Source organism: Barbus barbus (genome assembly GCF_936440315.1).
Source record: "Barbus barbus genome assembly, chromosome: 9".
Taxonomy (NCBI): Eukaryota; Metazoa; Chordata; class Actinopteri; order Cypriniformes; family Cyprinidae; genus Barbus; species Barbus barbus.
Window position 1 is genome coordinate 15614596 of NC_136737.1, and position 27148 is coordinate 15641743.

Below are 27148 nucleotides of genomic sequence, written 5' to 3' on the forward strand. Positions count from 1 at the left end.
ACACTCAAAATACACTAACACACCAGACGAAACGGGTTAAAATTAGTTTTTATTATAATTGTTATTTCTGAGCAAAAACAGATGAAAAAAAAAAACATTTTTTGTTTTAATTTTTTACAATTCTTAAAAGAGATGCTCCACAATAAACGACGGCGGCATCTCAGGGGGAAATGGAATGGTGTTAGTTGTCAGCAGCAGGCAGTAGTCAGAACAGCAGTCAGAAACGGGGGGCCTCTGTGTCCGAAACGCTCCACAGGCATTCGAGATCACTGAACGGATCATCTCGAGAAAAGGGAAAACAAATCGACTGAAGCAGAACTGACTTGATGTGTTCATGGACTGGGATGACAAAGGACCCGAGCTGTCGTATATAACATACATAACTGTTTAGCTAAAATACCAAGCGTACTGCTAGCAAATCATATCAGATGAAAGGAAAATAAGAGACGGTAAAAATAACATGACCACCACCTAACAGGTAGGACTCAATTTAGCCAAGATTGTGTGCTACATTCAATAAGCAGTAATGCTTTCAACCCAAACATTTCCTTTAAGGAAAGATTAAGCCGTGACTTAAGCGGCACGACTTCCAACAGGATCTAAAATGGTAGACAGGACATGAATGAACTGCGCATTAGACAAAAAATTTGCATTTAAACATCCTAAATACAGTCCAATCTTAAATTCACAAGGCTTTGAAACTATTTGGGAAGGAGCTAATGGGATATCCTTCATCTAAAGTGACATTTATAAATAACACAACATCCAAATATTACCTAGATGCTGTTACAAGAAAGCCTATGGGGGAGCACATCACAACGGTAACTAAAAGTGTAACATATCAATTGTTTCTGCGCCCAAAAAAAAAAAAACCCATCAGGCTCATCTGATAAACAAAATCGCTCAAACATGAAGGTCTAGTAGTAGTCCTGTTGCGGCTGCTGCTTTTTGTTAGTTACGTCCATCTCTGTAACCATCCCTGATGCACAATTCTTGAATAAATGTCTTTTATAAGCTTACAAAGAAAAAAGAAACAACCCAAAGTATTCAAAAATACACACTACACCAGCAGATGTATAACAATTCCTTAAACTTCTAACCTTTAAAAAAGGCCATTTTGAAAAGGGTGGAATGAGTCCACAGTGAAGCTAAAAAAAAAACTAAAAAAAGCAATGTATTGACATCAAATACACAAACATACACTCCCATATCTGTCAAGAGATGCTGTGGGTTGGAAAACGTAGCTGAAGCTGTGTAGATGGTCCACAAAAAGGTCGTAAAACAATCCCTGGCATCACTTAAGAACTCTAAGGTCCTGTGTCCTCCACTTCCTGTGGGAAAAAGTGTCCATGAGCCTCGGGAAATGTCGCAGAGGCTTTAGTTTCACATAATGGAGCAATTACTCCACCTGGAGGGCCGTGAATTGGGAGCAGAGGGTAATGTGTATTAGATCACTAAAGCCCATTGGGTAATGGAGGGATTCAGTAGATAGATACAAAGGCCTGTAGAAAAGGTCCTTGGTCTCCTTGATCACTGATCCCGGTACAGTTCTCCTCTAGGACGCTTGTTGGTCTATGGGGTCTTACCTTAGACTGTACAACTAAGCGTCTCAGAGCAGAGAAATAGAGAGAAAATAATAATTTTTTCATTTTTATTATTGCTTAACGGCTGGTTGTCTGACACTGATAACAGACCGAATGTTCCAAAAGACAGGATTATAATTCGGAGAAATTTGAGAGTGATTTAAATCAGGGCATTATTTCCATGTGTTTGCCGTTTGGGAAATGGAGCGGGAAGGGATCATGTCCAAGAGGTACTCTCGCTGACGGTCCACCGGAGATGTTGTCCTGTGCACAGATAGACTGGGGTTGACATAAGCCATGGTGACACCTGTCGGGGGAGAATGTAAAGTGGTTAACGATTTTGAAAGAATGACCAAGTACATTTCGAAAAGATCTGAAGTGTTAATAGCCTACGCTACATTTCAAGCTAAATTAACTGACTTTAAAAACAAGCTTGCAAAGTAACAGGGTTGATGGAAACAGGACTGAGTGTTTGATATTTCACCAACAATTGCTAGCCTTATGACAATGGTCATGACATTACAAGGTGTTTTTAGAAAGAAAAAAAATGCTGCTGATATTTTTACAAATACCCATTTAAAAAAGTCCGTTGTTTATGACAAAATCATGACAACAGGGTTGAAGATGAAGATTGTCTGCTTCTGACATGCCTAATAATGCAAGTAAATATCTTTTATTACAGAAAATAAATGTACTTATCTTTGAAAAGTAGAAAGGATTATGTAATTTTACTGTTTTCAGTAATAGAATGCTAACACATTTTAAGCATTTATAAATGGTAACAGGGTTGATTATTTAGGATTGTTCACTTCTTACATCTAAGAATGTAAGAAAAAGTGATTTTAAAAAAGGAGATATTTGTCCATGAAGAGTTGAAAAGATGACATCATAACAGCTTTTGGTTAATTGACTGATTAATAGTATAGAATTTTAATTAGTTTAGTTTTTAATTTACTTATGATGGTAACAGGGTTGATAAATTAGTGATAAAAAGAAAAGAGGCTTTAATTTGTTCATGAAGGTGGGAAGGATCTCCTGTGATGGTTTTTGATTAATTGAATAGTACTAAATTAAAAAAAAAAAAAAAATTACGATGGTCACAGGGTTGACGATTTAAGACTGACCGCTTCTTAAACACCTATTGTAACGTATGATAGTAATGAGTATTTTTAAAAAGATGTATTTGAATTTAAGCGAGATATTGACAAGTTTTATGACTGGAATAGTACAGAATTTTAATAAATCAATAGTTATAATGGTAACAGGGTTGGTAATTTAAGATTTATTTATCCCATTCTTATTCACCTAATAATATAAGATACAGTGACAAACAGCTTGTTCTTGTACTGGTTCAATAACAGTTGAAAGGATGACATATGGCTGTTTTTGATTAACTAGTATAGAATTTTAATAAATCAACAGTTGTAATGACAACAGGGTTGACAACATAAATTGTCAATTTCTTACATACCTAAAATGAGATACATTAAAATGAAATGTCTGGGCCAAAAACCAAAAGTGCTTTGTAATAATTATTTATTTATTAAATAATATAAAGTAATTTCATAAGACTTCAATTTTAAATGATACTGAATAAAATAAATAAATAAAATAAACATAACCACACATTTATTGAAAGTAACAAAATTAGACCGAAATATATTAATATTAAATATCAATATATTATTTTTATTTAGTTCTATACAACAGAATCAGATATAACTTTATTTGACTAATTATCCAAATCATGTGTAATCCTACAAAGCTATTATTATCAGAGCATGTGAGCAGAGCAGATCGGTGAATGAGAGGGTAGTTCCATCTTACCAGCGTTGCATGTTACAGAACAGAAGCGCTATTGCAAACACGAACAAGTATACTACATAGAAATTTCCTGTCAGCGCGTTACTTGAGCGGACTTTGCTTTTCTGGTGAGCATGAGCGGAATGTGAGCAGAACGTACATTCATAGAGCGGAGTGAAGGAGAGTGAAACCTGCGCGCTGAACACTGCTGGGCGATGCGATATTTTCGGCTCATATTTTCATCCGTTTTCCTCTTTTAGCCGAAAACCGAAAAAACCATTTTCGGTGGCTGAAATTTTGGTGCGCCCTAAATCAGGGACATTTATTTATCATTGAACAGATGTAAATTATTAAAATTGTGTACTATTCCATTCATAAACTAATCTCCCACAACCTGTGTTCAAAAAACAATTTAAAAATAAAGAGTAAACAAACTATTTTTTCCCCTCTTAATTTTCTGGAAAACTGGGAAATCCAAGGCTGGAACAGGCCAAAACTCAGTCTCAACTAACTTTTAAAAATAAATTATACATGATTTTTGTTGATGTGCATTTTTGCCTCATTTTTCCATGTTAGCCCTTTGAAGTCAATCAGCTTAAAGGGATAGTTCACCCAAAGATGAAAATTGTGTTGATCTGCTTACCCCCAGGGCATCCAAGATGTAGGTGACTTTGTTTCTTCAGTAGAACACAAACGAAGATTTTAAGCAGATAAATTTTCATTTTGGGGTGAACTATCCCTTTAACATATACACTAAAAAACATGTACAGACACAGGAAAGTGGCAGACTGTTTTTTTTTTTTTGTTAAGTAGGCTTCATCTACCTGCGGTGCCGCTGTTCTGTTTCCTCCAGGCATTGGTGGTGGGGTTTCTGCTGCTGGTGCCCTTTTCCCCTGCCCTCACGACATGCTTACCTGGCCTGCTGACCAGCGCGGCGGCCGTGACGGCGTTTTGGAGTTGGGAGGAAGTGGAGAAGCTGTGGCTCACCCCGCGTGCGGCCGCATTCACTGCCTGCTGTACGCTACGGGACAGCTGGCCTGGAGTCTGAGGAGAAGAACATGCTAAAGTCAGAAAACACCATGTTTGGGACAAAAGCAACCAAGACAGGAGTGTCCATTACCTGCTTGATGGTGGTGGTGTGGTATCGGCCGACCGACGTCCCCCTGTTGGTCTGCTGGGTCAGCGACGTGCTCAGCTGCTTATACTGTGGCGACACCAGCACGTGATCGGATTTAATCACCGGTGAGGATGAGGAGGAAGAAGATGAGGTGGTGGTGGTCTTGGAGATGGAGGCGGCCTGCTGCAAGATGCGCTGCTCGATCTCTTGTTCCTGCTGTAGGGCTTTGACGAAGGCGGCCTTCAGGCGGCTGGTGTGCTCAGCCTTCAGGGCCTTCTTCTGGTTGGAGCTCATGCACTGCTCACAGAGGATGGAGCCACTGCTCTTCTCCTGCCTCCAGCGAGAGGTGAAGTCCGTCTGGCACTGGGTGCAAGTGAAGGGCTCCTTGAGTGCCGGGGTAGATGCAGACTCTGTCTGTGGCTGCTTACCTGGGAAAAAAGCAATTAACGTTAGCCTGGAAAAGTGTAGTATTTCGTAAATACGCACTATTAGGGTGTACCCACTTTTAGCCAGTGTATCTAGCAGGTTCTGGACCACCATTTCCAGCCCCACCAGGTAGATGAACTCATTATTAGCTGCTGAGGGCAGGAAATTAAGCTCTGGTGCAGGAGGTTTAGGTGGCGGTATGTCAAGAAGGGTTTTCTCCAGCTGTTTCCTTAACGCAAGCTTGGCGGCGGCCTGTCGGCTGGCAGGAGACTCGTTGGCGCTGACAGAGGTGCTGCTGCCCAGACCAGACTGAGAGCTCTTCAAACCGGTGGAAGAGGCCTGGACAAGGGAAAAAAAAAATCATGTGAGTTCCTAACAGCTTCTATTTATCAGTAAGACAAACACAAATGTGATATGTAAAATATCTTTCATATTATAAGCATTTTTATTTTATAAAACTTTTTGATTCACTGATTACTTTGCAAACTATATTCAATTTTTACGTTAATTATAAAAAATGTATATTAAGTATGAAATAGCAACTACAACTAGTTACTTAAGCACAATAGTATTACTTCCTATAAATATATTATAAATATACAAAACTGTCATACACTTGCATCTAAAAATACTACACCTATATAAACTAAATTAATTATAACAATAATAATAAAATATGCATAACACAGCTACTGTTCCTAGTTAATAAGCATTAGATAACAAATATTAAAAACGTATATATGCTGATAATGCTATATGCTTATAATAGTTTTTTTTTCTTTTTTTTTTTAAATGAAGTTATGATGGTAACAGGGTTGATAATAGTGATAAAAAGAGGAGACAAATACTTGTCCATGAAGAGTTGAAAGGTGGTTGGTTTTTGAGGAGTCAAACAGTACAGAATTTGAATAATCAATAGTTATGATAGCAACAGGGCTGACAATTTAAGATTGTCCGATTCACATCTTACACACCTAATAATATAAGATAGTGATTTAAAAAAAAAAAAGTTACTAGTACTATAAATGGAATAATATCAAAGTGTATAACTACTTGCAAATTTTAAGTGTTATTAATAATACAATTTAAAAACTAAAATGGCAAAAAGGTTTTAAAAACTAAAATAGCAAAAATGTATTAAAAACTAGCTTACAGTAGTTTTTAATAATATAAAAATAATATTATGACATGTATAAGTAGTAATAAAAATTACTTGAATGCATTTTCATATGCATTTGTTTACTTATAACTTTAAAAGATAAGTTATAGTAGCTTTAATTGTATAAATCCATTGTAAAAAAATCCTATTTATATATAAAATGTTCTAAATACTATAATATTATTTTAACACTCAGCATTATAAATACTTTTACTGCATCAACTAATATTGCAATAATCATTGTATACATACATACATATATATATATATATATATATATAAACATGGTATATAAGAAGTAAATGACAATGACCTGTGAGACCAGGACGTTTGCATTGGCTACACGGATTAGGCCCTGCTGAATGATCCTCTGGCCCTGCACCTGTACGGTGGGTACGGAGGTGCGTGCGCCCAGCAGCAGAGGAGGAGGACCAGAACCCGAATGTTGTTGCTGCTGCCGTAGGTTCGCAATCTGCTGCGGGGTCAAAGCAATGGGCTATAACACACAAGCGTCAGAGAAAAACAATTTGTATAAAAAATAAAATTATTTTACGGGTCATCAAGCCACAGTAGCACATACCTGGGAGCCTCTGACTAAGGTTGGCATGACTACGGTATTGTGGGAGCCATGCTTTGAGACCTGCGCTCCACCTCGAACCAGAGGAGGAGGAATGACTGTCCCTGAGTTTCGGTTGGAGACCTGAAAACAAAACATGTACTTAAGTCTTAATAGCTCTTCACAGTTCAACTTTTAGAAACACGTTGAGACCATTGCAGGAACATGCAATGGACTCAGCAGCACTGACACTGAAAATTATAATTGTTTTATATTCATTTATGATTTTTTAATTTGATTATACTACCAAGGGTTTTCAAACTAAATTAAAAATGCCAATTATTTTCTTTATTATTTTATCTCATAGTAGCAGTAGTAATAGTATAGTAGTAGTAATAATAATAATAATTAACATTAAAGGATTTAATGAATTTTACTAAAGGGTTTTATAAACAATTTTAATTAGATTAAAATTGCTAACGATTTTGTTATTTTATATAATAAAAATAATAATATTAATAATAATAGAAAAATAAAGATAATTAATTTCTTCAGTCATTCAGTTTATAATGCCAAAGGGTTTTTTTACACAAAACTGCATAATAATAATAATAACAATCTCCTTTTATGAATAATAATAATAATTATTATTATTATTATCATCATCATCATTCCTGATTTTCATTCATTCATAATACCAAAGGTTTTTGTTTTTTTACACAAGACTGGATTAGAAGTGCAAAATATTACTTTAGAATTTTATCTTGTAGTAGTAGTAGTAGTACCAATAATATTAATAATAATAATATTAAATTTCATTTTTTATTAGTTCATAACACCAAAGTCTATTACACAAAACTGGATTAAAAATGCAAAATATTATCTTTATAATTTTTTTCTAATAATAATAGCAGTAGTAGTACCAGTACTATTATTATTATTATTATTATTACTACTAAACATAAAAATAATAAAATAAATTATTTGTAATTAGTTTATAACAGGCTGTCACACAAAACTGGATTAAAATATATTTGTTCGCTATCTATCTATCAAAATAACAATAATAAAACTAATTATTTCAATTTTTGTTTATTATTATTATTAGCATATTTTTTTATAATAATCATATTGTGTTTCTTTATTCATTATCTCTACTAATGACATACTACTGGACACATGCTGATTTAAACATGCACCATTGTGAAGTCATGTGCATTGTGGTGTACAACTGTTTGAAATATTTAGCATAGTTTGGCACATTTTCACTGACCTGTAGAGGTCCTTTAGTGGACGAGATGCTGCCCCTGACGAGAGGTGGCGGAGCAGCCACAGAATTGGTTGACTGCAATACAGAAGAGATCAGTATCAGGTCAGATTGAACTTCAAGCATCTTTGTCGTTTCATCCGACAACCCGACTGTATCGTTTTTTTACCTTTTGCACATCTTTTTGGGTCTGACTCTGTCTGAGTTTCTTCAGCAGGACGAGTTTGGCCTCCTGAAGGCGCAGTTCTTCCTGCAGCTGTTTAATGATACACTCACGTTCAGCTGGGCTGCTTTTCTGCACGTGACGAGGACAAGAACAGTCACGTTAGTAAGTGAACAGCAAATCAGATGCATTGTTATATCAAGTGCAAATGATCTGTAGATATAATGTCCTGAGAATTCACATTACCATTAGCATCTCAGTATCAGTCTTCTTAAAACTGTAGCTGACCCCGTTCATACAAGGACTAGAGGGCTCATTGTCCGACAGAACAATGACATCATCTGGCGTCGGAGGTCGCTCTTTCTTTATGTCACTGAGAGACAGATAGAAGAAAACATGAGCAATGGCTAAAAACACATTGATTAAGATACACTGTCTCTAAATGCTGGAATATTAAGAAATGCATATTAATCGTATTACTTCTGCAGTATATAGCATGTACAGTATGGGAATTTTTCTGTATGAGTGAAATACCCGGATAACCGAATAGGTAGGTAATTTGCTAAAATTTTTCATTTTCATAAGATGCAAGTCATAACCATAAGAATTATAAAAAAATAAAAAAAATAAAAAACTTATTTCAGTATATTTCAATTTGTGTGCAATAAATCTAGAATATAAGAAAGTTTGCTTTTTTGAATTAAAATTACAAAAATAACTTATGATCCACACATATATCTATCTCTCTCTATCTATCTGTCTGTATCTGATTTTTAGGTCAAATCGCCCAGCACTAATGGGCCCATTGCTTCTCAACTAATGCTACATTTTCTGCACTGCCCACTAGAGGTCGCCCTAAGACCACTGATTGCACATTTTACACTTAAAAGGGAGTTGCTCTTCAAGGAAGTGCCACAAGTAGAGTCAGAAGGTCTCATAAGAAAACGTAACATTTTTAGATTAGATACATAAGCAGCTCCAAATGCAAATCAGCCCTACCAAGAGAAATATGAGAACGGTGTCGTATTGATATGGAGGGACGGAGGAGGAGGTGGGGGATGGGATGGCTAGCGACCAGGCTATTGTGTGTACTAGGTCCTCAACTTTCACTGCAGACGGGTCGCTCGCATATAAACAAAGACACCCGCTTTCATGCTCCTACTCCGGCCGCTGGTGGGTTCATGAGGGGAGGGTCAGAGAGGGCTATTGGGAAATCTGCTAGAGGCCTTTTGCTGCTTATATGATAAGGGTCACATACTAAAAGCGACTTCGCAATAACACCCTTATCAATAGTGAAATTAGCTTCATGGGAGCAACTGTAGCAGCTACATTTTTTTAAGACAAAGCAAGTCATGTTTTCCTGCTGACACAACAAAATAGTTGTATTAATAACGTGTTGCTATGGTGTTCTAGGTTGTTGTTAAGGCATTGCTAGGTGGTTTCTATGGATTTCTGAGTAGATAAATATGGTCTAAGTCTAAAGAGTTTTGTCCAAATTCACTATGGTCCATAGAAATGGCTAAAGTGCTTTCAATTCTTACAATACAACTTTTTGTAAGTTTTATCACCCACTAAGTTAAAAATTGTAATCGAGCTTGCATCAAGAAGTAAAACTTGTTTAAGTCTAAAGAATTTATTCCCAAATCAATAGTATTTATTATTTAAATCCAAGTATAAGCTGTTTATACCAGTAGACACGATTAACCGGTAGAGATTTTGGACTATCGTCTCTATCATGGTTATGAAAATGTATCGTTTGCGCGGGTGTTTAAGCATTGTGGTTTAAAAACAGGTTATTTTATGCCGTTAAAATGCAATCAGCAGTGAAAGAGAACTCATTTTGCTATGTGCGCACTGTTTCTGAGAGACTGGTTTTGAGGCCCCGTTTACACTAGTGCGTTTTCGTTTTAAAACGAATAAGTTTTGCTACGGTTACGCCTGTTGTTTACAATACTCCAGCTTTTTCGAAGTCGAAAATGGAGACTTTTGAAAATGCTGCAGACCCTGTTTTAGTTTGAAAACTCCGGGGTTGTGTTTCAGTGTAAATGGACCAAAACGGAGACTTTTGAAAACGATGGCGTGGCTGCCCACATTCGCTCTGCGTATCCTTGACGATCGTGTAATAACATCATGCGCATTGTTGTACCCATAGATACGTATGGGTAGATTCACCATTCGACCGCTCCAAACACGCAGACACGTCTGCCATCTAAATAATAGGGAATCTACCTATACATATCTATGGTTGTACCTGCATGAAGGGTCATGTGACATGCGTTTTCAGTTGTGTAGTGTAAACAGAGATCGTTACTGAAACGCAGCGGAAACGCCAGTGTAGACGAGGACCGTTTTCATTCTAAAACGTCATTTTAAAATGAAAACGCACTACACAACTGAGTTATTTCTGCCGCTTTATAGGCCTTGAACGGTTAAATACACAAACTTGTACGTCTCAAAATTCCCATCTTTGCAAGCATCCTTGTAAACCCAGTAATTTAGGTCTTAAAAATGAAAGCAAACAGCTGAAAATGAAAAAGTGTGTAACAGCTTATTGGATCTGGCAGCTCTTAAAGTGACAGCAGTCTAATATTCCTGCTGTTTCTAAATCCTGTTAAATCTCTCGCTGCTCTTGACAAAATCACTTTTGTAATTTAGAAATAACCATTTAATTTACACAGTGAAGCATATACAGTGATTTTATGCATGATATTAATTTATACAACGCATGTAGCATTTCATATATATTTGTTGTAATGTAGTTTTTTTTGTCCTATTGCTTGTAATTAGTTTCGTAGTCTTATTTAATCATTGACTGTTTACTTCAGTGAGTTTTTTTTTTAACTTAGGCTAGTTGTTTGTTTTTTAGGATATTGACACTGGTGACAAGAATTATGAAGTTTCTATGGTACCAACATTTTTATATCAAAGACTTAATTTAAAGCAAAATAACTATATTGTGATATATCCTTACCATGAAATAAAACCACTCATATCGTGATAAGATTTTGGTCATATCGCCCACCCCACCTCCAAGCTAAAATCATAATTCAGATTGTTTTGCAAGAAGTCATTTCACACAAAAAGTTGCAAAGTCCAATGCTCGCTTGCTAACATGATGCTAGGGTGCTCAAAAACAGTTGTTCGTGCATTGCAAAGTGGTTGTCGTTAGGGCATTGCTAGGGTTTTCTGAGTCTGAAGAGTTTATTCCCAAGACTTCAAGTCATTCTGGTCCCCAGATATGGTTGAAGTTCCTTTGTATCAAGTGTTTATAATTCTGATTACTTCTAGTATTATACAAAAAAACGGCACATTTGGAAGCATCATTCATTTCCCAACAACTATGGCATCCGTTTCTTCAAGCAGCAGATGAAATGAGGAAATGAGGTACATTTTCTGAAAGCACGGCCCTTTCAAGTAAATGGGCAGGAAGAAGCAACACATATCCCTGGACAGCACTTGAGTTTCCTTAAAAGCAAACCGGCCAATTAAACGCATCCGTTGAAACACAGCATGCCCAAGTTTACAGGAATCACTAGCTACTAAACGCAGGTTCTCATGATGTGCACAACCAGAACTTCACCAGAATTTACTTAATATCACTTCCTGTGTATTAACCAGCACCAACAAGATCACATGATGCAAGAATTTCCCTCTGGTCACATGACTCACACCCTCCCTTTTCTTTAACTGTTCCTGCCAGTGTGGAAACCATGGCAACGGCCGGCTCAAACCAGTTTGTGACATAGGCCTCGTTTTGCAAAGTCAGGCAGGGTTCAGGTGCGACGGAAAACACTTCGGACTTCTTTCTTCTTTTTTTCCGAGCAGGGCAGAGTGCCACTGGAAGGGAGACTGGCATGCTGAGCAAGCACATATTTGAGTGTGGTCTTTGGGAAAAGTTGAGAGCATGACGCTCGTGTTTGTAGAGTGTGACATCTTTCAACTCAACTTTCTGCCCCTCCCCCATCCTGCACGGCATCAGGCCACCTCCTTTGTTCTTTATCATGAGCTCCACTTGGTTTCATTACGACTGCTGTTTGTCTTTTACATTAATCATGTATTCACAAACAAATAGGAACTGCCTTCAGTTTATCATGCAGTAAGTTTAACATCCAAACAACCATTCTGAGACAGTCAAGATAAATTACCACCATTTGAAACTTTTTTTGCATTTCAAGATGACCAAAATTTAAAAGAATCACTTGACTAGCAACTGCACAGCAACCTGAAAATAAACCACTAAGAACAGCTCAGGCCTTAGCAACCAAACTACAAATGCCATGGGAAGTTTTATTAAAAATATGCAAAACATCTAGTTTTGTATTTTGTCTACTATAGTGGAGAACGGTGAGAGAAAATAAAAAGGTTAATGTGTAAATTATAATATTAACACTTTACAGTACAGCTTAATTTAACATTAAAGTGAATTACTCTGTATACTAATTAAAGATGCATAAAAGAACATTTCATGCATTATGAACACTAAATAAACAATAATTAATATATAATAATTATATTTAGATTACACATATGCTATCCATTATGTATGCATTACACTGATATGCAAATCAGCATATTACAATGATTGGAGTAACGATGCTGAAAAAAATATATCTAAATAGAAAACCGTTATATAAAATTGCAATAATATTTTTCACAATAGCACTGTTCTTACTGTATTATCAAATATATGCAGCTTTGGTGTTTGTAGATTTCACACACAGACAAGAAAAAAGACTTTTGGATGGGTATGTTTGTGATTAATCTAGATTAATAGATGGTGCCAAAGTTTTTAGTTCATGGTACTTAATGAATTAATGTTATTTAATTAAGCGCTACTGTTAAATGTTTTAAAAAGTAGATTTTTGTGGATGCAAACATCTCCTACACTTCATCCTTTATCTGTGCATCACTAAACTTCATCTGAAAGTTATTATACGTGCTTTGGTTCCTGCAAGGATTCTGATTTAATACATTCTAATTGTTTCATTTTTCAGTGTTGTTATTTAAAAGCTAAACTCGAATCGTACACATGGTAATTAGTCGTGGCCTCAAGTTTTAAAAAAAAAACCAGCAAAGCAAAATCTCCAACAGTGAGCTCAGGCACTTCTCCTTTGCATCTACTTGTTACCTTGTTGACTTTGCATTTAGCAGATGCTTTATATTCAGAGCTACGAGCTACAAAGTCTCAGCGGAGCAAGGTGAGGTTAAGTGCCCTCAACACAAACATAAAAGCGAACCGGCAGGACCAGGATTAGGCTAATTCTCCAGTTCACAGGTCACTACTACCAAAGATCACCAATGTTATTTCATTTAAAAGGAGGCTTGGGAATAAAAAATAAATAAATATGCGTTTATGTTCAGCTTGTGACCTACCTCTTAGATGTGCTCATGTCCACAGGCTCATCGCTGGTCTGCACCTCCACCTTGATGGTGGCCTTCACCTCCCCGGCCCGCAGGATGTTAGCCACCTTGTTGGCCTGTTCGCTTTTGGTCTTCAGTCCATCTACAGCTCCAAGCTCTCCTTTCTCCAGCTTAACCCTCTTCAAGTCGGCCTCCGAAGCAGGGGCATCTCGTTCCAGTGCCCGCTTTTGACTACGCGTCTGACGCACTGCGTCTTCTGACATCTTCTCACCTGTAAAACAATATCACTGAGTCAGGCACATTCAGGCAGATAGCCATATACAAGTTGTTTCTGGTTCTTGAATCTGATTGGCTGAGAGCTTTTTCCAGTGGTGCAATATTCTAGTGATAACAGAACTCTCAACTCTTTCACTGTTTGTATCACTCCACCTGCAGTAGCCCATTTCTTACAGCGAGTGTCATGGCGTACGCCCAAGTCCATTATAATTTTATAAATAGCGTAGTTCTTTTTATAGTTTTTGAGGATGAGGGCATGCCATGCAATCAGTCCAAAGACGAATTTGCACCAATAGGCCAAGCCTATACTGTAGAGTTAGTTCGAACACGTGGTCTTTACGTCAACGACACAACAAAAGATTCTCCTCCCTTATAAAACTCTAAACGATTACTCGCATTTGACATGGTTTTTCGCGTTAATCATTTCTGAACAGATTTGTGCCCCTTTTTTGGGTCACGACCCACTGGTTGAGAACTACAGGTATATGATGAATGCACCTGTACAGGAAAGACAGATTTCTAAAGCTAAAGATTGGCATTTCTTAAAAGACAATCCACAGAAGCAAAGTCCACAAACAGGAAAGACAATCAAGAAGCCTGAACTGTGCCAGGGTGTGAGCTTTAAAACATGCATGCAAACCCCAACAGCCACTTACAGGAAGCACATCCATCATTTGGATACATCAAGGCACATACAAGACGTGCCAACCTACCTGTCTTACATATGATATCAGCCATCTGATAGCAAGACAGCTGACTCAACACCCAGGCCTGCTCTCATCTGCCATGACATCACTGGGGCTCCTCATGACCCTTCCCAAGATTCCATGGGACACATAAAGCGCTTCCCCTGAAAACCAGTTTGAACCGGTCGGTGGACGCAGCAGAGAGACTGAAGCAGGTTTTTAACCCCTTGAGAGACTGACTGGCAGCGAATGCGGCCACACAGACGCAGGAGTTTTGCCAGTGGGGGGGAAGGGCCACACGCATTCCAAAACAAGTCTTTCAGAGGAAGTGTCCGCCCCATTGTTGCTCGCAAAATAACAACCGTCACAGCGGTCTCGACAAAAAAAGGTAGTCAATAAACTAGACAATAGTAGCGCATATGATCGTGCAGATCCAAACAAGCTTATGCAAATTGCAGGATTTGAGAACCTTGATTCTGAAGAGAAAGTTTCAGTATCTTTTGATCCATGTGATTCGACGTTTGATCCACTTTCCTTTTAGTTTCTGATTCTCAGATAAGGATTTTTAGAGATTGCATTCACAACTTAAAGGTAATTAAATATTTTACAGCAGGAACGTATATATAAATCATGGAAATTATGAATTTAAGGCTCTTCCAAATCTGGAAACCTAATTTCGTTTCTAATATTTCCAGGATTCTGAAAACCATCAAAACTAAGTTTTTCAAAGTTGTAAATAAAACAAAGATTACTGGAATACATTTTGCAAGAGAATACCATTTCAGTTTTTCGGCATCAAAATTTTCTGTTTAATTCAATGTCATTTTTTGTAACTATTTGTGAAATTTACAAAACACTTTCAAAGTAAATCGAACACTATTTTTCAGTGCAACAAAACACTAATTTGTCCTGATGTATCAACTTTAAATGACTATTTAATTATCAATTGTTTGCACTGGCCAATAATCAAATAATAATTGAATAATCTTTTATTATTAGTAAAATGACTAACCATGGTGTTAGAGTAAAACTTGAATAAACGACCACAACTTAAAACGTTTTCATTGCACTAAAAAAGTCACAAGTATTTTCTCCAACCAACTGTATTGGTATCATTGTTTAATTGGTGTGCAAAAAATAATTATGACAATTGATAGTTTTATTCAGCTCGGATACTACATTAAATTGATCAAATTGACAGTACAGACATTTCAATTACAAAAGATTTCCATTTTAAATAAATGCTGTTCTTTTGAACTTTCTGATCATCAGAATCCTGAAAAATAAGGTATCAAGGTTTCCACATAAATATTAAGCAGAAAAACTGTTTTACCAGCAACTGTTCGGTTGCCAACATTCTTGAAAATATCTTCTTTTGTGTCCAACAGAAGGAAAAAAAAACAAAAAAAAAAAAACTCATTCAGCTTTATAAAAACTTATGACAGAGTAAATTACGACAGAATTGTAATTTTTAGCTGAACTAGGCTATCCCTTTAGTCGAATCAAAATGAATCATTCACAATTAGCTTTTGAATCAATCGCTGTCATCTGAACGATTCACACCCCTTTGAATCATGTCTAAATTATATCTAAATGGCTGGCTAAATTATCTAAATTATATCAATTCTAATGTTCACATCAACTTCTGGACATCTTTTGGCGGGGTCAGATTTAATTGTCAATGTAAAGGAACACTGACTGGACAGGGCTTTTGAAAGTAGGTCACCAAACCTGTCAATGTATACTGACAGTTAGAAATGCAGTCAGCTGAGTCCATTGCACAATCACATCTCCATCGACCAGCAAATCATTAGCTTAAAGGAGTCTTCGCTGTACTTAAATGATAATAAACAAAATTGAACATTTAACACATTTATCATCTCCAACTAGGAAACGCTGCATCAACAGCTAATGTCATGCTGAGAACAGGACTGCCATGTTTTCACACCGACTGACTAGTTTAGTCATACACAAGCCACTTGTTCTGGTTAGGAAATGGACGCTTGTCTACAAGACACGTGGCTTGCAAAGCCTCATGGGAAGTGGATGGCATCAGATCTGTGCATCTCTCATGCCTCAACAACAGGGTTTGATACGATGAACCCAAACCCTTTTTAAAAGAACCAACTCGTTTTTGCACTTTCATATCAATTTCGAAGCTTCAAACGGACCACAGAATAACGCAAAACAAGAAGATTAATATTTTAATAACAACAAGCATATTGCAGAGGATTATTTACATCAGTGTTTGGGTTTTGCTAATCAGATTGAGATTGTGATGTCATTTAAACCACATGCTACATGGAGGTCACGCAATTGTAGAACAATTCCACTACGAAAATACTCAAATCTCGGTGACGTCTGCATGCGATAAAGCGCTAACAGCGCGACGCGGTGTATTGGATTGTCTTGGCTGTGTGAAAAACATGTCTGTTCCTGCCACGCCGTGGCGAGCTGGGAGTGCGGCGACTATCCTCACGGGGGCTGATGAAGAGGAGTCATCTGATGTAATGACTGCCCTTAGGGCGCAGATTGAGCAAGACAATAGGAGGCATCGCTAGAGCTGTACAACAACACAGCATGGTGGAAATACAACCCAAACTGGATTCAGCTGCTCAACAATAAGGACGACCCGCTGGCCTGGGACAGACGGGATGGTCACTTGGCTGAGTGCAAACTCGAGCATCTGATTTTCAAGTTCTGCTTATGGACGTTTTTTTAAAACTTGTCCGCTAGGCAACAGTGTAGCAGATCAACAAATGAGATTTGAAGAGAAGAATTGTAATAGCATCAATAAGAAGGGTTGCAAATTATTAAACAATCAGTAATGTTTTGCCAATGTATGCTATTCATTTCCAGAAAAACTGTTTATAAATTTATGGTTTGAAGTTTCCAGTCTAATTACAATAAACACAATTTTGTGCTATTATTGGAAATTCTCTTTGAACAAGAATATGTAATAAAATTCCAATAAATAAAAGATTATGAATTTAAAATAGGACTGTTTTTTTATTTGCAAATGTAAATACATATAAAATTAGTTAAATCAAAAACATATTTTCTTTATAAAAGGAAAACTTAATTTGAAATTGAAAAATTATTTTCATTAACAAATATGTAAAACAAAAAAATAATTGATATAAAATAGTTCTACATTAAAAATTCTACATTAAAAAAGAAAATATATTTGTATTTAAATTCATGTTTTCATTTTAAAAAATTAAAAATAAATGTATACATGAAAACGTCTGTATGCATAACATTTAAATTGTTAAATTATAAATTAATTAAATTATAAATTGTGTGTGTGCGCGCGTGTATATATTATTTATTATAGACAAATACATATAATATATACATAAATTCATATAAAATTTTATATTTTTGTTAAAATAATAATAAAATTTAAAATGGGATGTTTTGTAAATAGGCTATACAATTATAAATTTAAGTTTTTAACATTTCTATATCTATAAAATTGACTTTTTAGTATTGGGGGGGGGGCAGTAAAAATGTTGGCAAAACAAGTTTGAGCAACTGATCAAGAAAAAGTCTTATTGAATCCTAATAAAATTACTTTTAAATTGAACATCCAATTGAATTTAATTAATTGAATTAATAAGTGTTTATTCAAAGTTTATTGCAAACTTTGCAAAAAAAAAAAAAAAAAAAGTTCAAACCCATGTGTTGCCAACCCTTAACATCTGGTGCCTATCCGTGTCAAAATCCCTGCCATGATGCTAGTAGCTGCAATGCATTGCGAAGTGGTTACTTACAGGCCCGAGTAAAAAAAGAACCCAAGTATATGACTTTTTGCTGGATGAGTTATAATTCGAAGTTTAACACTTTGTGGTAGGGGTTTTGAGCCCTTAACTCCAAGTATGAGTGATATCAATAACTCAGATCAGCAAAAACCACTAATTTCACACAAGTCACCTCAAACAGAGATGAGAACCGAGACACAGGTCAAACTGCACTGGACTATGTCTATAGTGTTTCCTGAGAAGGACAGTAGAGTCGCTTTAACCAAGCTTGTCCAGTTCAGAAGGACTTCCTGATTGCATCACCAACACATTTCTGAAACCAATCAGATGATAAGCACTGAAAAACAAAGTTCCAGGTAAGTTCGCAGAGTCTAACGTGCTACAGATGTTCCTCTGGATCTTTCACAACTAGCACGTCTTGTCATCCAACAATGACGAAGTTGCTGCCAAGAGGGTTGAGTCAAAGGTGCCCCTGCAGGCTCCAGTCCTGCATATCAAGGGTTAAGCCCTGCCATTTTAACACCACAGACAGATCAGGCCACGAGGGTGTTACCTAACAAAATGGACGTCGTTAACCCTGTATCTGCCGGAAGATCCACCTGGTGTGCCCCCTAGCAACAGGACAACACAGAAAGAAAGTACAGCCGTTTGCTTTTCACGTGGGCACAAAGAATAACTTGTGCTGTAAGAACAGTCGCGAGCAGCCACCCCCTCTCCACACACACACACACAAATACACACACGCGCATGCACGCGCATCTACCCATCCCCCACTGTGATCTCAAACAGACTAGAGTGCAAATGTACACTGACACACACACACACTTATACTACACTGGCCTTCAGATCAGTTATAGTCAAGTTGGTAGATAAGAATAATCAGCACTGGGGAAGCACCAAAGTGCATTTAATTTACAGTAATTACTAGAGACGGTGACCACATACGACTTGATTATTTTATTTATCATTTTATTTATTTTATTATTTTATTTTTAGTGTTGTGGGTCAATTAGCAAGCTTAAGCCATTTCATAAGTCACGTTTGAGGTTGCATCTCTTTTGAAGCTCGACCACTATAGCCATTTTTTTCATACTGGCACAAGATGGTCCGTCAAGTATAAAAAAAAATTTAAAAAGCGTAATGAATATCTGCATCGCGTTACTTGCAGGATGTTTTTCGCATCACTCACGCAAATAAAAACACAAAAACACTTTTCTGATATAAACGGATATGTCAAAACCGACATGTCAATAAGCTCTTCGCTGATTGGCTTGTGTGACAGACTAGGAATGTGCTCTAACAAAATAAATAGTTTTAATTTTGATTTCACTGAATGAATGCAAACCAGCCTAATTATTTTGTGTGGTTTAATTAGCTTGCTAAAACACAGTAACACCTTCAAGGAAAAGCTGTAAAGATCACATGCCTGACCATTTAATTACACAACAAGACCCATTCAAACAATCTAAGGTCTATAAGAGGTATTCAATCGTTACAAATTCAGTATGTATGAACAAATCCATACAGACAGTTCACCTTCACAATCCTGTTGTCAAACTTAACTAATCGGCTGAGGACTTAATTTAGATTGAAGCACTTATTCTAAATGGCAGTCGGATTCTACAGTTAATCTCTCTGGTCTGTCAGGCCGAGAGCCAGATCTACAAGAACTGATCGGGAAACAAGTGGATCGGTCTGGTTCTGCATGCCATTTTAATCAAATACTGAAGCATATTCCCTCAGACATGATTCTATCCTTCGCAACTGCATATTAATTTACTAATTTGTGGCGATAATTGTACAGTACCACAAATCATGCAGCTTGTTGAGGAGAGGTGTGCTATTAGTTTTCCAAGTGATCAGATTTACTATTTGCACAAGGCGGACAATAAAAGCCTGACTTACATTGAAAGACAGACCAGCAATCGCTATTTCTTCTATACTGGGGCAAAACAAACATATAGGAAAAACAAATAAGCCCCAATGTGTCCGAGGTGTGCGAGGATTCATAAGTCTTCGCCCCTGGATGAATACCTTAACGGTGTATTCATGTCACTACGGCACACAGAGAGTTCCAGAGTTGCCGCGTCAGCAAAGTCCAGCTTTGACGCACAGCGGAAAATACTGCTGGAGAAACTCTAGAAAAGCACAGAATTAGCTTCTTGGTTCGTCACAAGCCACCTTCCTACAAAACTCAATGCACTGGTAAAAAACGACATGTCTGAAGCGTAAATATGCAGTTTATTACTCAAGATAACTTCATTTTTCTCCTCCTATCATGATTACAAATTAAACTTCAAGAACTTAAATTGACGGGCCTTATTTTATAATTACAGTGTGTTTTACCATTATCACGGGTACTACTAACCTTGCCTATAATATAACTACATGAACAGAATGAGAAACAAAACTTAAGTTCTTCATAATTCTAATTACACTCTTACATGTTGGGAATTAAAATTTGTTTAAATATTAACTATTTAAGGTATAGTTCATACAAAACTTAGATTTTTTTTTTTTCATACTACAAGTAAATGGCTTCAATTAACTGTTTGGTTACCAACATTCTTTAAAATATCTTTTGTTTTCAACAGAAGAAACTCATGCAGGTTTAGACCAAATTGAGAGTAAATGATGACAATTTGACATTTGATAATTTGAGTGAACTACTAAATTAAGGATGCAGCAATTCATTTCTGCATGACCAAACCACTGTCATGGGTCAGTAACACCCACCCCCACCCTTAACATGGCAATAATTACGCATCACCTTGAATTACACAACAGTATATTGTAGATTACATAAAAATTCATTTAAAGTTTAATATAATATACAATGCAAAATAATTCAGATTTTAAGCCAATACATTGTTAAATTCAACAAAATTAAGCTTAGACATTGAGCTTCAGGAAATTATGATTATAAATTAATCCAAATAATAATGATTAAAAATGCATAAATCACACTAACCCAATAACAAAATATGGACAAAAGATCATTTAAATATTATTTTACATATGCAAAACTCTTTTACATTCTACATGACCAAAATAATCTATTCAGATCTATTTACTATTTCATAAATATTTAAAGTGCCCCTATTATGGATTTTTGAAAATGAGCTTTCATGCAGTGTGTAACACAGCTCTAAGTGAATGAAAACACCCTGCAAAGTTTTAAATCTGAAAGTGCACCTTGTATAAAGTTATTGTCTCTCAAAAGAAAGAGTCGACTCTGAATCATTGAAATGAGACGTTTTTAAAACGAATCCCAAACCGTTTCATGTTGACGTCAACATGAAACATTAGCATATTGCCCGCCCACTTGTTGGTCTTTTCGCTTTGGTCTGAATGAAAATGCAGAATCATTCTTTGCCACTTGGTGCTGCTTTTGGAGCAGTAAAAATATTGGTTTCCACGGTAACGCTGTACAGAAAGCAGCACTGAGCTAACAAACACTGCTTTATCAGGCATCACAGGCAAGATGAAATGAAAATGAGACCAATCGGACCAATCACTGCAGACTAGCGTCACGCAAAGCAGGGGGTTTGGAAAAATGAATCGTTGAGCAAATAAGGTAAAAAAAATAAATGCATATTATAAGACAATGAAAGTGTTTTTTGACCTTGCATGCATGTCAACCTGTTGTTGGGGACTCCCAAAACCAAAATATGAACCTTTCATAAGCCATAATAAGGGCACTTTAAGTTTTTATGAAGGCAGTCAAACCAATAATCAATAAGCGTTTTATTATCTGGCAGGATACCCCTACACAAAACCACACCTTACTGATAATGACAGTCAGCTGAAAGTGAAATACTCAAACTTTTACAGCCAAAACAGAAGCATCTTTCACAAAAAAAAAAAAAAAAGTGCTCTTCATTTTACACGCCTAGCTATGTGTCTCCAGCATTCCTCCACTGACTTTCCTCATCTGACGTTATCAGGAAGTTGAGATCGAACAGTAAAAAGATCTCACTAGACTGCAGTGGCCATGTGTCAGTCTCCAGCCCTTCCTGTTTTCCACCGGCCACCATCTCAGATACAGCATCTCTGGTGTGTTTCTCAGGTGCAGATGAACAGATCTCTAAAAATGCCATCCCTCATTTCTGCTAAATACACTTAGCTACAAATCTATTATTGTTCAACAAATCTCTTATGGAGAACACAGCTGGTCTTCAGGCTTGTCCTTGGCGTGGCATGAGATTCAGAGAGACAAGCCCGGTACGACTCACTTGAGAGGTGCCAAGCGGCTTAGCTGGTTGCCTAATAGACACTCAACATGGTATGCCAGGATTCGACAACACCCGGCACATACTGACATGACATATTGGGACATTCTTGGTTGTAAGACCAAAATCCAAGCATTTGCAACTGTTTTATGTTCTATGATTATACTTGGCGATTTCTTGTGACACCAAGTTGGTCCCACCCAATTTATTTACAAAAAGCCACTCACTTCAGAGAAAACAACTTAAGTCACCACCACCACACCCATGCAGACCAACCTTGAACTACACCTCTGCTTCACCATGAGAAACGGCTCAAGTATTTCAGCAGGTTTCTGATATCATGCATCATCAAAGCTGACAAATAGTGGACGGTCAGTTACACTTTTACACTAAGTCCAAAGTCTCCGAATTGAAACAACTTGGATTTCATAAGCAACACCGATGCTAAATCCATCTCAGGTCAGTTTGTGGACGTTAACTGGGTTCAAACATAAGAGCAATATTAACCAGAACAGAACATAATTACAAAATAATTACACACTTGGGTAATCGACACAACATGGGCCTACTTGTTACTCACACAATGTGCCAATTACACACTACAGTGGGTGTTTATGCTCAAGATGGCATTCATTTGATCAAAAATACAGTAATATTGTGAAACATTAGAATTTAAAACAACTGCTTTCTGTTTTAATATTTTTGAACTGCAATTTATTCTTCTGATGCAAATCTGAATTTTCGGCATCTTTCAGAAATCATTCTAATATGCTGATTTGCTGCTCAAGAAACATTTATTTTTAGCATTTTTTTGTGGAAATCTTTTCTGGATTCTTTGTTAAATAGCCAAATTTGTAACTGTTACTGGGATGGAACCTATGACCACAAGTAGCAGAATGACTCTTTATCGTTAACCCTTTAAACCCCATTGAAATGTCTAAATACAGGGCTCACTGTAAATGAAAGTTCAGACTCTCTTGGTTTCACATGAACACTTTTAAATGGCTGGTGTAAATATCACATGACCAGTTTGTCCTCTCTGAAAAAATTTCACTGGACTGTTCAAGGGTTAAAAAATGTGTCCACGAATTTGGGTGAATATAAGAGGAAATGGGTCAATTGAACCACCCACAACCCTAAAACTGTTAACATTTCTGTGTATTACTCCAATACAATCCAATGATGATCAAACACACTATCTGTCAGATGATCTAAAGATAAAATCCAACATTTCCTAACTTCTTGTGTTTAAAAAGGAGTTTGAGCTTAGTAAAGCTCGGTGGCAACAAACTAACTCTTAAATAAATAAAGCCCGGTGAGTTTAGTGCTGAGGAAACAAAACTAGTTAGCTAACCCGGCTAACATCAGCTAATGCTGACTAACTCATCAACTCCAATTAGCAGGCGAGCTAAATGACTAGTTTATTTTCCCCAAACTGAAAACAATTGACAAGTTTCTTCTCTAAAGTTAATTATTACATCGCATTGTATCGGTATCGACAGAGTTAGATGGAATCTGTCAAATTTATTTGATGAAACGGATGGTTAAGTTTGTAAATCCTCTTTAACTCAACGGTCCAGTTGCTAGCGAAGCTAATGTGAAGTCAAAACACTCTGAAAACGTCCAGTCAATCTCTCTTTGTAGGAACTTACTGAGAAGATGAAACGCTTATTGGTCTTCCGAGGGCCCTCCACGCGTCTAGTTGTTGTTATTTACCCTAGTATTTTTGGTGTAAAACTATCCCGGAGATCCCTCTCTGTCTATCTGCCCTGCCCGCTGCCGCTCCGGTCGCCAAATAAAGATCCTCGCTGCCTACACATGGACCCGAGTCACCGCGCATGCGCACTGGCGCACAGACTACATACAGTAGTTACCATAGGTAATGTTGTTACTGTCCTTTAAAAGACCTCACACTCTACATTTTTGAAAAGGGAAAGATGTCAATATTATATTTTTGGTTATTTATGGATAAAATGGTCAGACAACACAAAATGTTCATTTATTTCATACGCTATTAAATAAGAACAACAACAATAAAGTTCATGACTATAAAATTGTCAAATCAAAGAGAGCGATTAAATTAACTGGATTAGTTCAATTACAGACAAATTACTCAAAATTAAATTATTGAAAAATGTGGAAATATTTAAATAAATTACTACATACAAATTTTAATTATTTAAACACACACACACACACACACACACACACATAAAAATCATTAAATTAACAAAATACCTTTTAAATGCCAATTGTACCATAATTTCCTCTTCTGGAGTTTAAGTTACTTACCTGATCAAATACAGGTTGAAAAAAAAAAAATACACATTTGCAGAAAATTCACATTAATTTTACATTATCCAAAAAACAAAAAAAATATCATTTTGAAAATATTTTATTTCATATGAATATACATATAGTCATTTAAAATAGCCAATTACCATGGCAAGACACTCATTTTATGTTTTGCATCTCGACCCAGCTTACCAAACTCAGGGAAATCAAATTTGCTGCTGCATCTTCAGTGAAGTAGTGGCAAAAGTTTTAAAGTAATGTTCAGTGATTTACATATTTGAATAAGAAACCAAATTCTAGAACGCTAAAACATAATCTGGTCAATTTACCCGACTTCATCCTACAAATGGCCAAATATGATCCTCTTGTTTTATTGATGTCGCTTTCTAAACTGCGGGACAAAAGTTATATTCCATCAGGGCGCGCTCCATGGCTCACTAATGTGAATTCCCCAAATTTAATCAAACTTTTTTCTTATAGGGAACATGTGTATACTAAATAGTATAATCTTTTAAATACATTCAAATACTAGCTTACGTGAAATTGTAAGCCTTCAGCAGAAATATCAAGAAAATAATTTTGTTAAAACCTTTTTCTGTAACGATTGGTCCATCCTGAAGAGCGATGAGAAAAGTAACACAAAGCACAATACGCAAAGCAGGCTCTAACGAAACTCGGTGCTTGTAAATAATGTTTTATATCTTATAAATCATGTAGAAATTATTGAATTCCATAAACATGCCAAGTCCGTCAGCTTCCTGAAGTTGTTTCCGTCTGCCTTGAAGAGTGCGGTTGACCCAGGTAAAGCTCGGGATCCGGATGCAGCTCTGTGGGCTTTTTATCGACGAAATGAAACGAGCACAAGTAAACTCTCGTCGGGGGATTTTTTTTGCTTCAAAGACGCAAGCCAAGCCTGTTTCCTCTCCACTGACGACATACAGTGTAAGGCATGGGGCGTTCATTCCTGAGTTTCTGATGTTCTACTCAGATACTTTCTTGAACACTCTTCACCCAGATAGCACACGTACATCTGCAAAGACCTCTTGATCTGGAAAGCATCTGCTGTCTACAAGCGTCTGGCAGACGTCTTTCAGATGTCAGTTTTACATACATTCTAAATCATAAACATCTTAAAGACATCTAATAGACGTCTATTTGACATCTAAAAGGAAACCTATGGACGTATTGCAGATGAGCAAACACCCTAAAAAATATGTCTTGCAGATGTAAATGCAGACATCAAATAGATGTCTCCGAGATGTACGTGTGCTATCAGGGCAGCTTTTTGAGTTGTTGTAGCAACCCAATACAGCACAAGTCGAACCCGAGCTCATGTTTAACTCAAGTTCGCTGTGTATGATTTTAGACAGACCGGAAGCAGAACACCGGCAAACGGAAATAGGGAGAAGTCGTATAGTTTCCCGAAGCAAACTTAATGCAAATATTCAGTAGTACAAACATATTACAGGTATTTACATATAAATGCACAAATAGGGTATACAAATATATTTTAAAAAGCTCTTTACTTAACTTTCATGTCGTTCTTTCAGCTGTGGTTTGGAATTAAACTAAATCTTAGGCTGTTTTGACATGCGGGCCCGGCTTCACAGACATGGCTTAGACTAAGCCAGGATTAGGCCATAGTTCAATTAGGACATTTAAGTAATTTTTATAAACATGCTTAGAAAAAAAAATGACTGGTGTGCATCTTGAGACAAAACAAAGGCACTGATATATTTTAAGATCAGTCGGAGCAAGTTTCTTTCAGTTGAAACAGATTTACATTTTAGTCTAGGACTAGGCTTAACCCTAGGGGATTAGTTTCATAGTAGGACAACATCCAAAATGATTTTCCCTACTTTAATTTATTTATTTACCCAGCCTACATGAGATTATGTTATATTGTTATAATAAAAATCAAACCAGAATCCACTGACCTATAAAATGATGCAGTCAATCTAGCAGGTTTGAGTAGCTTGTTTAGATATCTGGTGGCATCTGTTGGTTATTTTGAGGTATGGCAGCTCATATTTTTATGTACAACCTGATATTTTAATGCCAATAAATGGATATATTATGTTGCATTGTAAGATATATACATGTCAGAAACTAATTCAGTTAATACACAGCAATCAATACTATTTAACTATATTCAACACTTTATATTGATTACTATACAAACGTTGCTGTATTTAAGAAATGAATAGGCCTATATAGATCAAATTAAAATTGAACTATGATTAAAGTAACACAAGAGAGATGAGTTAAAATCTTAATTGCAGTTTTAAATTGAATGGTAAAACCATTAATAATAATAATCTTTAACATCAGTTGAAGGTTAGGTTTTAATGGGATGGTAGTTATTAAAGGATGCCTAAATGCTTGATTTACATATTAGCCTATATATTGGGTGACATGTTAATAAAATAAAAGTTTAACAACGATTATTTTAATAGAACA

The 27148-nt window shown here is 36.4% G+C and overlaps 1 protein-coding gene across 5 annotated transcripts; it reads right to left on the reverse strand.

Moving 5' to 3' along the window:
- Positions 1-29: 29 nt before the first annotated feature.
- LOC306875501 (transcriptional repressor p66-alpha-like) lies at positions 30-24224 on the reverse strand. 5 transcript variants are annotated; one of them, XM_079426124.1, is made up of 11 exons: positions 24046-24224; positions 13448-13706; positions 8321-8447; positions 8081-8206; positions 7918-7989; positions 6669-6788; positions 6402-6584; positions 5007-5268; positions 4507-4931; positions 4211-4430; positions 30-1890 (listed from the first exon to the last, which is right to left on the reverse strand). In XM_079426124.1, the coding sequence occupies exons 2-11, from the start codon at positions 13696-13698 to the stop codon at positions 1757-1759; spliced, it is 1920 nt and encodes a 639-aa protein (XP_079282250.1). In that variant the 5' UTR covers positions 13699-13706; positions 24046-24224; the 3' UTR covers positions 30-1756. The 5 variants fall into 5 exon arrangements, with proteins under 5 accessions (XP_079282250.1, XP_079282252.1, XP_079282251.1 ...); XM_079426126.1 differs by having other exon boundaries at positions 6402-6563; positions 24046-24209; XM_079426125.1 differs by having other exon boundaries at positions 13448-13701; positions 24042-24162.
- Between the last annotated feature and the right edge of the window lie 2924 nt (positions 24225-27148).